The 12,179-nt window shown below is 40.5% G+C and overlaps 1 protein-coding gene across 16 annotated transcripts in view; it reads left to right on the top strand.

Annotated features, from left to right (window-relative positions):
- Positions 1 to 9,384, top strand: part of LOC131852072 (heterogeneous nuclear ribonucleoprotein Q) — a 34,192-nt gene extending 24,808 nt beyond the window's left edge. For 9 of the 16 annotated variants that reach the window (XM_059202683.1, XM_059202678.1, XM_059202682.1 and 6 more), the window contains 4 exons: positions 182 to 324; positions 1,129 to 1,188; positions 5,182 to 5,353; positions 8,188 to 9,384. In XM_059202683.1, coding sequence (XP_059058666.1) covers positions 182 to 324; positions 1,129 to 1,188; positions 5,182 to 5,353; positions 8,188 to 8,303 — 491 coding nt within the window. In that variant the 3' untranslated portion in view covers positions 8,304 to 9,384. Of the gene's footprint in view, positions 1 to 181; positions 325 to 1,077; positions 1,194 to 5,181; positions 5,354 to 6,815; positions 7,513 to 8,187 lie in introns of those variants that run through there. The other 7 variants (XM_059202687.1, XM_059202688.1, XM_059202689.1 and 4 more) reach the window with 6 other exon arrangements.
- The last annotated feature ends 2,795 nt before the right edge of the window (positions 9,385 to 12,179 follow it).

Below are 12,179 nucleotides of genomic sequence, written 5' to 3'. Positions count from 1 at the left end.
TGTTGGAGTTAACCCGTGTGCTGTACCATACCCAGAGTTAAGTGAAATAGCATGTGTTAACTGTTCTCTTTTCCCGGTACGAGTGCGTGGAGGCTCGCAAATCGCCAGCCGCCATACGGTAGATTATAAGTTAGCGATAGTTTAGCTTAGCCTCTAAAAGGCCTGTGTTGTGTGTTTATAGATTATGATTACGACTATTACGGGTACGGTGATTACCGAGGTGGCTACAATGAGCCATTTTACCGGTACGATGAGTTCTATTTTGATTACGCGGGGCCACCGCAACCGTCCGCCGTCCGCCAGCCTCCGAACAGAGCGCAACCGGTGGGTCCCACACACACTCACTAATGTTATCACTCTTATTTACTAGTCACTAGTCGCTGTACTCATCATTGTTCTTTCGATTTTTTTGAGTTGCCAAATTTTTTCATCTACTGTTTTTTTTATTTAATCCCATCCACGAATGGAGTTAGTGACTCGGTAAAGACGGTAGTGTGTAGGCCTGACGGTGGTGATAGTAGCGGCGGGCGGGGCGGCGCGGCGCGACCGCATACTAACCGCACGCGTCCGCACGCGGCCGCACGTGACCGCTCGCGACCGCTCGCGAACTCCTGCGACCGCACCGCGCCGCCGCCGCAGCCTCGGATTTGTCACTGATTGCCGGGAAAAGTGTAGAGGGCGCGGGGTGGCTGGTCGGCCGATCTCACCATCAGGTCTATATGGCTGAGGCCACTCCGACTAACATGCCCGTCTCAGACACGGGGCCCTACTGTCAAAACTAAAGCCTTTTATTATTCGGAATTTAGTTTATCTGTGATGTAGTTTAGTGATCTTTTGGTTTATCGAAGGCGATTTTAAGTTTTCGCAGTAGCACCCCTGTAGTACCTGTTGTTTTCAGTTGCCATTTCACGTTAGTACGGCTTGATATCATCTCGCTCGCATGCCACCCATCATGTAGTGCTTCGCTTTGCTTATTACTAACCGATCACGCTTGGAGCTTTGCCACCCCCGCACAACAAATATATCCGACGCTTGGAACGCTAACTTGTAACATTTCTCGTTGTTGCAACGAGGTAGAGAATATGTTAAGAAGACTTACTGACCCGCTTGGTTAAATGCCTCACTCAGGACGATGAGCTCGGTCTCGGGGCCAACTCGCTTTACTACGATGTAACCGGAGGCATTCAGGTACCCTTACACCAATACGTACTGAACAATATTATTTAGTCGTTCTGTAATGTACGAGTATGTTACGTATAGATGTGTAGAACCCTTAAAGCTGGCTACTGATCTGTATTGACCCGTTCACACTGCTCCATATCGGTTGTTTTTCCGAACTTTTGCCTGGATTGCATTTGTTCCCATTAAGAGGATACGGTAAGAAACAAAGCACTTGCGGCGATAAAATGACCGGTGATTATTTTGCTCCCAGATTTTTTCCCGGTACGATATGAATTTGATTAACGAATTGACAGATTTTTTTTTTCATTTTCATACTTCAGTTGAAATGTCCTCTCTTCCTTAATTCGTACTGACCCACACGCTCCAATCGAATACAACATTTCTGACAATAGCACTGACAGAAACATTCTAACCGATGCAGGCTTCTTTTTCGAAGGCCTTACCGCAGTACCATCATTTGGGTGTAATATAAGATTTACAATTCAAATAATGAAGAAACGGTTTAGTTACTGAATCTATTTAATCTGAGGTCGGTCGCTAGCTTTACGACGATTGGTAGAACTCTTGTAATGTCGATGCAATATATGTCGAATGTTATTTATTATGAACGTATTCTAGTATTGATGTACTAAATGTTATTATGCCTAGAGTATTACGCGTCTTAGAATGCTTTTAGGTACCTGATTGTTTCAGTTTTACTTTTGTTTATTAATAAACTGTAGTGTATTTATTTTTGTGGTAATGGGCATTGTTAATGTTAATACTTAATCTTGAAGACTACTTCTTTGTCACGTTTTTACATATATAAAATCTACATTGATACATACATATTTTTTAGAAACTATAGTTTAGATTTATTTTAGGCATTATATATATTGATATGCAATGCGACTTCGATGTTTTGCATGTTTATTGGGTCTATTAATATAGTAAGACGGATTAGTTGAGACGAGTTGTATAATAGTTTGTCTTACAAAATTAACAGACTCAAATTTATGGTCGATTTCTCTGAACCGACCTAGCCCAGCGCCGGGTATTGACATCATCAAAGTGATAGTTGGTTTTTATAGCTATACGCCAATCTTTATTTCTATCTTTGATAGTTTTTAAACGCTTTAGAAGTTTAATCTTATCCTGGACTAAAATTAAATGACAATTTAATTAATATTTTATATTCTGCATGTAAAAAGACATTACCATTAAAAAAATATTTTCTCGTCCAATTTCTACAAATAGTTGGCTTAAATCCTTGGTAAAGAAAGATTTAAGCCAATTACTATAAAAATATTATTAAAATAGCAACACGCAAGTTTCTTGCACGTTATTGTGATTAGTCAGCTTTACGAATGAATGGTAGAATAAAAAAAAATATCAAAAGTGCTTACATTAAGTTGATTTGAATAAAGATCTATTTCTCTTATTTCTATACGGGCTAGATTGGGTATAGGGTTTTATTTAGAAATGCTTTGTCTTGCACCGATGTATTTGCGGGTTGTATGTTTGTTCAACTAGTCGTTTCAACATACTAAACTCGGGGAGTATCTACAACAGAAAACCTATTGGACACGTCTTGATTGTCTTGGCCATCATATAGAATAAATAAATTAAACCAGCTTGTATTATTTATTCTCGAATATGAATTTAATGTTACTGTGTCTTGCTGATTAGCATTGCTAAAAAGCATGCATTTTTAAGAAGGAAATCGATCATAATTTGCCAATATTATTTGGCATATAGCCTCAAGCGTCCTATGCACTGTTTGTAATGTACACTTTAAAAAACTCCATACATATTCTGTATCTACAATACTAGATATGTCTACTTTAGTTTTTAAAATTTGTTTATTTGATATTTAATGCATTGTATAAAAATATTTAATGTAACCGGATAAAGTCTCATATTAGGTACATGGATATGGCAGATGATTAAACTCTACGAGTTTATGGCTTGTATACCTACATATATACTTATAATTTGGATATTTTTGGGACATAGTACCTACTCGTACAACGTGCACTTTCACTTATGTCCCAAATTTGTCTAAATTATAATTATAAATATGCGGTGATTTCATCTACTTAACATCTACTTAGCGTCTTCCAAGATCCATGCAAGCATGTGGACGTCTGAGGTTGATTTTATTTCATATATTATACTATAGATTCGCATAATTCGTATAATGTACTATTTATATGATGTCTATAATCTGCAAGGTAACTTTTGACAGAATCGAATCTAGATAGAATCGGAATCATAGACGATATTGTCGCTTTACAGTTTTAAAATTTATTTTATTGCCTACATTTCTGTTTTTATTGACCATTTTCTATTTCATTTCAATTCGATCTTGCACAAAAGTAAACCTGCTCTATTCCTCGATTTCGCTCGGACGCCACCGTCGCACTGCCAATAACGCGTTTAGTTATAGCTTCTAGTAACTTGGTAGCAAGTTACTTTAAGTGCAAGTTAAGTGCAAGTTACTTGCATGTTGGTGATACACCGTATTACATATCTGGGCTGCACCGCTGTCTACCGCCGGGGTATATATTTCGACAGTAACTTCAAGTAACTTAAAAATTAGTGCCGTACTTGGGTACAAATTTTTTCTTTTCAGTCATCAGTCATTACTATCTCACAAGTTTACGGAGAATTTCTCTCTATCCATTTGTTTTTGTGTGAAATCGTTACTTTACAACATGTATAACTTCATATCTCAAAACAATCCAACAAACAAAAAAGAAAAAAATTGTCCCCAGTACGACATTAATTCTTAAGTTACGTCAAGTATTTACAGAAATAAATTGCAATTTAGAGTCCCAGCTATTTTTCTAAATGTAACTTTTCTATCTTCCTTAAGAATTTAGTCTTAGAAGTTGTTAAAAATGGTATCTCTTATGGTACTGTATATCGTTTGTATATTGCGAATCTATTGTGAACATTAATTTATCCTACTTCAGTTCAACTATTAAGAACTCTGGGTAAATCTATTGTGAAAATTAATTTATCCTATAGCATTAAAGAGTCGGCAACTATGAAAAACTTTCGGCCATGATCACTTATATTAGTAAATAGATCCCTACTATATACTACATAGTACATGCACTTATATGCTGTATCTGTCGATAGCTGCGACACACCCAAGAAAAGTAACCAATAGAAGTTTTTGCGTTATCTATTTCGTTGAACTATAGACAGATGTGTTATTTATAGGCACGTTATCATAGTGGTCCTATCTATCGTGTTGTTCCCAAAGCGTTCATTGGTCAACAGTAAATCTATAGTGTAATAATACGGTGCAGCCTAGACATTTATTGATTAATTTAGTCGATGATCGCAAATCTTACCTCCATTTAGCCTTTCATCACGCTAGTATAAGATATCGAGGAACAAGTTTAAGTTGTTCACCATACCTATATATTTTATAGTTGATTATAAAATCATTGACTGAATAATATCATTACTGTAGTTCGAATTGTTTAACTGAGTGCCGACTAATAGAACTGTATTAGTAATACTAAACTCGAAAATTAATTTTATTAATAAAATTTTATATGACTTTATAATCGTCATCTTTATGGAAGGAACTAACTTAATATACAGTTCACGCTAGTTTGAAACGAATTGACATAAAATTTATTGCTGAAATGTGGTTTTACGGTGATATTTGACAATAATTATGTATGATCTACACATTAGTCATTCCAGAAATGCAATAGACAACATGTGCTATTTATCAGATGTATTTTTACATTTAAATCATTTTCTCAATAACTTTTTAACATTTAATGAAATTTAAATCAAAACGTTCTCAATATAGTTTTGAAGTCAGCTCTACATCAATCTCTACGCTGTTGAAGGTTATAACAAAATATTATTACAACAACAAAATTAGTCTGCACTCTGGTAAAGAGTCGGATGCATGGTAGTGCGTGCGACGCGGGCAGTGCGCGGGAGCTCTGTTCGGAGCGCGGGAGTGAGCGGGAGTGTGTGCGTGTGCAGGGGGCTGGGTCATGTGGGACGGGCGGGCGATGGGCGCGGCGCGGGGCGGCGGCGGGCCCGGCGGCGGCGCCGGCCGCGGCTGGCTGCCGTGGTGGTGCACGACGCGCCGCGCGTGGCCGCCGCACGCCCAGCGCCATGCGTGGCAACCCGCGCGCCAAGCCAAGTTTACCAGGTGAGTGCGTACACTCAGACACTATACGGACGCGGAGCGCCGTGCGAGCCAACCCGCACGTCTAGCCAAGATTACCAGGTGAGTGCGTACACTGAGACACTATACGGACGCGGAGCGCCGTACGAGCCAACCCGCACGTTTAGCCAAGATTACCAGGTGAGTGCGTACACTGAGACACTATACGGACGCGGAGCGCCGTACGAGCCAACCCGCACGTCTAGCCAAGATTACCAGGTGAGTGCGTACACTGAGACACTATACGGACGCGGAGCGCCGTACGAGCCAACCCGCACGTCTAGCCAAGATTACCAGGTGAGTGCGTACACTGAGACACTATACGGACGCGGAGCGCCGTACGAGCCAACCCGCACGTCTAGCCAAGATTACCAGGTGAGTGCGTACACTGAGACACTATACGGACGCGGAGCGCCGTACGAGCCAACCCGCACGTCTAGCCAAGATTACCAGGTGAGTGCGTACACTGAGACACTATACGGACGCGGAGCGCCATTCGTAGTAACCCGCGCGCCTAAATTACCGAGTGAGTATGCAGGGCGCCAATTATGGTAATCCGCGGGCCAAGCCAAGTTTTACCAAGTGAGTTAGTTTCCTTCTCATCTTTCTGATCTTTGTGAATACCTTATCCTCTGTAGTTTACACCGATCGAATGTAAATTTAATTAAGTAGTTTGAAATTTTAGATACACTAAGAAAATTAAATTCTTCCTGTAAAATATAATAGATACTTTTTTAAAAAAAATGGGTAGTACTATACTATACTATTTCTTATTCTTTAAGAAGTATCCATATTTCTGTTTTTAAATAGTCAATAAAAACGTTTGTAGTTCTTAAGAAAAGAACAACTTTATGAACTGTACCCCCTATGACTGTATGTGCCCTTGTATGAAGGTAGAACAAAAAGCAAAATTCATTTGCTTTGAAGATCAGTGTCGATCATTTTTGAAATCAAAATAAATAATAGTAGGGCGAAAACCCATTGGAAAAGAATGAGAATGCTCTCATCCTTGAAAAAAGTAAAGGAAACATAAATTACGGGCGATCTGAGGACGGGGAAGTAGATGGGGTGAGTGAGACTCTTTCTTTTTCAATGGGTTTCGTCCTACTATTTTTTTCCTTTTTTACCAAGGCACTGATCTATAGTTAAATTATCTGTTTTCCCCGCAGTCCTTTGTTGAATATTTTTGATTTTTAGTTTTAGTACCAAAGTATTTCTGTATTCCAAGTTCACGCTCTTGTCATTATGGTAAACAGCTATCAAAGTCTAGGAAACTTATATCTCTTACCTCGTACCTACAAATAAGACTCCTATAGATATGCCGTCACAATTCTGACGCAGAGTATTCAAAATTCAAAATTATCAATACAGAAAACATTGGACTCTCACTCGGCAAATATAATATCTAATAATAACTTGATAAATATCCTTAATTTTTCTTTTTCAGCATGTTTGATGGTTTGCGTGTAATCTGGATTGTCATTCTTTGTATATCGGTAAATATCCTACTCCCATCCTATCCAACACCTTCATCCTTAGAGCCTACATCCTTAGGTCTATCACAAACGTTCATTTAGATGTTTAATTCGAGCATAGAGTAAAGATAGTTACCGCAACATTAACGATTGTGCCATTTGGCTCTTGTGGTTTGTATTCGCACGTTTCGAATTGGAAATGTAAAGTTACATGTGATGATACAGCTTTCCGAGTGAGCGGTAGATTAAAAGAATGATAACTATGAGTATTCAAAAGTCCTTTAAGTTTATTTGAATAAATGATTTTCTATTATATTCCATTTATTAGGTAGTAATGTGTTACAGAAGTTATCTAAGTATTGGTTGCAAACACCCTTCTGTGTATAACATCTTTTAAATACACTTAATACTTTGTTTTTGCATAGAATTCTATCCTTGACAATTATTAATTGACCTGCTCTGTGGTTAGCGGCTTGGCACACCGCCTTTTTTTATAGTAACGGGTTCGATTCATCGCACGGTACAAACTTTTGTATTCATGAGTATGATTGTTTGTATCGGCCTGGGTGTTTTCCATGTATACTAATGTATCTATGTATAGATATAAGTTGTCTAGTACTCATAATACAAGCTCTGCTTGAAACTAGCGCAGTGTAAATTGTTTTGAGATATTAATAACTGAAAGGATATCGCAAAATTTTTGCCGGGCACTCGGCCACTAAGCGGACTGGTCTAGTAGAAAGTGGGTACTCTAGAAGTGGCTGTTTTTTGTTTAGGTATATTAAAGGCATTGATTACTACAAATAGTTATGGTTGTTTTATTTATAAATGTATTTTATCGAAATATTAATTTATTTTATTTTTTAACATGTACATTTTATTGTTTAACACGTTATTGATTTTAATGTTAGTTACGATGCAGTTGCGGTATCTATTCCAAACTTTACCGAGCCGAGTCCCTTGTTTTTTAACTTTAGGTTCGCGATATAAGTTTGTGGCAGACCCTTGAAGTTCTGATATTTGTAGGTAATAAAAGAAGCGTTAGATTACAATTAGATATTCCTAGTGCGAATAATGCTTAGTAAGATTGTGAATTTTAAAAATGTAGAAAAGTCACTTCTCTCTTGTTGGAATTGAAACAACATGGGCAAAAAAGTTCTTTGTGCACTTTTGGTAATTAAATACCTTTATTACCGTGATTGAATTACTTATAACGAAAAGCCTTTGAAGTCTGTTTTACTTTCAAGGAGGTGCTAAGTGTTCCTAGCGTATTCACAGTTCGTATGCATATACCCATAGATAATTTAGCTTCGACAGAATGGTGAGACTCTTGGTGCGTTGCAGGCAAACGTAAATTCGAGGGGGGTCATCAGAACCAAGGGGGGGACACGAAGCGGCGGTTAAGCGCGGCGGCGGCCGCCGCGTGCGGCTGGGGCGAGGCGGCCAGCTGCGCCAGCTAGTGGCCGCCGCCGCGCCCCCCGCCGCCCCCCTCGTCCCCCTCCGCGCCCCCGCCGCCCCCCGCGGCCGCGCCGAGCCGCGCCCCTGCCCCGGAGACACTACAAGCTGCGCAGGGGAGGCTCGCCGGCGACGCGCGCGCTCGCGGACCAAGGCTCCGTTCTCGGCCGGTCCCCGCCCTGTACCGAGGGGATCGCTCTACTTTTTTTTCTATATATGTGTTTTTTTATTTGATTTTCAAGTTTTCGATTTTGTATCGCATCGATTCCATAAAAATCTTAAAGTAGGACGTTATGAAATGTTTCGAATGTAAGTTTCCCGTTATGCTTATGTTTTTTCTGTCGTATTAGCCGTAGGTATGTATTGTTTAATATATACATTATTATGTGGAGGGCGCGCGGCCGCGGTTGCCTGTTTGCGGTCGCGCGCTCGGGTCGCGGACCCGTCGACTGTCTGTTTTTTTTAATACATGTTATTCAATATATTTTATTCCTGAGAACGCATTTTGCGATGTGATGTGTATTTTAGCAGTAATTATTATATTGTAAGGAGTTTGACTGTTGTTTTTTGACACACTTACAACTTAGGTTATTTGAGGTTATGAATTAATATAATGAATTGAACTCTGACAATTAGATGCGGCTAAAATGGTATCGTCCGCCTCCCGTGTGGCCCGTATAAGGTGTGTGGGTAACACGGAGCTCGCGTTCTTTAGGCACCGCTAGTCGAGGGTGAATCGAATTAGGACGAAATGACTGATGACAATAACGGCTGATGTGAACCCAAAACAAACAAACAAACGTCCACTCTCAATATCTGTAATCGACAACATTTCCCGATTTGTTCCTGCTTTAGTTTTTTTTTTGCTTTATTTTTATTACATATTTCCATTTAAAATACATTAGTGTGAGGAAGTAGTATTGTAAAGTCAGGATTTCTGTAATGTTTATTATTGCTGTACTAAACTTAAACATTTTTGTATTTCTACCACATAGCATGTCCATACTGTTAGAATTCGTGACTTGTATCAACCTTGTATCAGTTTAATATGTGGAATAAATTTGCAAAACTGTGTTTGCCTTATTATATGTTTGTTTCTTTTAACACCTGCCCTAAGAGCATGGGTTCACAACAATTAGTACCAAAAGCCTGTCCCTATCACTACGCTAGAGAAAATCAAAATGGTTTGGTTTTAGCGTGATTAGAAAAAAAATCGTATCTGAAACATAATGAACCATACCTAGTATACCAGCCAATCCGTCAATGGTACCATGACAATACATCTCATTTTTTGGACTATAATGCTGTTAGCCGCAGCTGGCCTTTACAGCTTCGGCGAACGACAGGCAAGTGCAGATGGCACTACAAACCCGCGGAAGGTCTTATGGAGCGGCTGAAGGCCAGGTGGGAGTGACGCATATGACTTTAGTCTGAGGTCACCACCGCTACGGGTTCGAACCACGGCCCAGGCCGTCTTAATTTCGGTCCCCGTTTAAATTGGACGGGGGATCAATCGGAGGGGAATATATCTTCCAGAAATGCATGTTATATATTCATGAGACAGTAATTAGTACGTAATAAGACATAAATGACTAAAATATGTTTATCCAAAACTACTACTGCTTTGAGTAGGTAAATTCGGACATTTTCGATTCAGAGCAATCTAGAGTGGTGAAGGGTCTTGGTAAAGTCTACTTTACCTGCAAACGGTGGTTCTCGATGACACGAAATCCCGAAATATTTGGGTAAGTACACCTACTCTTCGCCGATCTACACTGATTTTTAAAATGACGTTAGATTATTTCAAATATAAATGTAGATAAGATTGATGATCATGTAATAATATCCTTGGAAAATTTACACAACGTCATCTAGTCCCAAGCTAAGCAGAGATTGTGTTATGGGTACTGGATACTGAAGAATATACTTTTTTTTTGTAGATACATAATGTATAGGTAAAGGTATAGAAAACCCCCAGGGCAATACAAACAATTGTAGTCATGAGTACAACTGTTAGTACCGAGCGATAATTCGAGCTCCACAGAAAGGTGGTGTGGTAAACCGCTAGACAATCGCGGGCCACATGTTCAAATTTTATTTGGACTTTTATATTTTGCTGTGTCGATTTTAGTGCGGACATCGAAGTTAGCGATGTTAAAATATGTGCATAGGGCGCATATGGGTGCATATATTCGCAAATCAAATATAACATACACCAACTTGTGCAAAATATTGAAATATGTTCAAATTCTTGAAGCTGAACGGAGAGAAGGAATTGTAAGTAATAACTTCTACCCCATTGTTAACAATTTACAGGTTCCCCCGGAAACCATCGGGGTTCATTCCAAGTTATTTCATTACACTTGGCTAACTGACCTGACCTTATGCTCATTTTATCATCCTCCACTGGTGCACGCCAGCATTTATCGTAAGCGCAGCCGGGTGCACCATTTCATTAACCTTCCGATCGATCTCCTCTCCAATTAAAACGGGTATCGAAATTTCGACGTCCTGAGCCGAAATTCGAACCCTTTAGATTAAAGTCAGGCAGGAGTTAGCTTTCAGCCGCTCCATAAGTTCTTCCGCGGGGATGCTATCTGCATTCGCCCCCTGAAGCGAAGTGTAAATGTCAGCTGCGGCTAGCAGCAATAGAATAGTTAAAAAAAGTAACCATTCATTTAAATGTGTGAGTCACTTAGTAGTAGTGAAACTTTAACGACCTACCGTTGTCTTTGTCATTATCTCTGCCCCCTCAGCCTTTCTCTCCTCCACGCACCGGTAAAGCTTTTTCGTGACCAAAAACTGCTAACACGGGGTGTGGTAGAATTTTTCGTCTATATAGAAGTTTCAATTTAAAAAAAACTACAGCCTATCATCGGGGTTGGGTGCGTTTGAATAAAAAGCGTGTATACAGTAAAGTGGTGTATTTAAGTAGGTGGTGCTTGGTGCCGGCGCCGGCGGCGGCGCGCCGTCATACGGTGTCCTGCGGCGCGGCGAGCCGGGCCGCGAGCGCGCGCGGCGGCGGGCGCGGCGGCGGCGGCGGGGCCCGGGCCCGCGGGCGGCGCCGGCGCCGGCACAGCGCGCCCAGCGCCGCCGCCGCCGCCGCGCCGCCCGCCGCCGCCGCCCACCACGCGCCGCGCATCTCCCCGCCCGCCGCCGCCGCGCCGCCCCCGCCTGCGCGTCACCACACCTCACCACATCACGCCACACCTCACCACACAGCGCCACGCCACGCCGGCCTCGGACCGAGTTAGTCTTCGTGTTTCGCACGATGGGCCATCATGGACCACACAGCCGTTCTCATTTATTATGGGACACGGTTACCTAGTTATACTTCAATGTATTCATATTCTCGTCTATTATTATACCGTTATTATATCGGTGACTAGTTGCGAGACACAAAGACCTCTGTCCATAATAAGGCACCTATCCATATATTAGCTACGTACTTAATGAATAATTAAGTCATAATCCGTTTGTTCGAGAGTAAAGTATCAAAATGAAAAATCTAGTACAAGAATAAAGAAATACTGACAAGAGATTTTGATGCACAAAAGGCGGTCTGGTCTCTATCGTAGGCGAGAAATCTTTTTCAAACAATCTTTGGGTAGAGAAAAAACGACAAAAAGTGGTATATGGCCAATGATTATCTTCCTTGCGTAACACAACAATTAAAATAATATTATTTTAATTGTGTATTCGAATATATATTTTTCTACCATATGTTAAGGTGTGTTGGTCCATCATGCCCCATCGTTTAAAAAATTCCGAATACTGTATTCCCGAAAGACATTTCAGTTAACGACTGTGCGTTTCATCTAAACTACGGTGCCTCATATCAAGTGATTCTTGAACACCTTGCAGGTGCTTTACTGTAGGTC

This window comes from Achroia grisella, unplaced genomic scaffold (assembly GCF_030625045.1).
Source record: "Achroia grisella isolate CSIRO2021 unplaced genomic scaffold, CSIRO_AGI_Agris_v1 utg821, whole genome shotgun sequence".
Taxonomy (NCBI): domain Eukaryota; kingdom Metazoa; phylum Arthropoda; class Insecta; order Lepidoptera; family Pyralidae; genus Achroia; species Achroia grisella.
The sequence above is the reverse complement of the archived record's forward strand: the minus strand, read 5'-3'. Positions and strand labels throughout refer to the sequence as shown.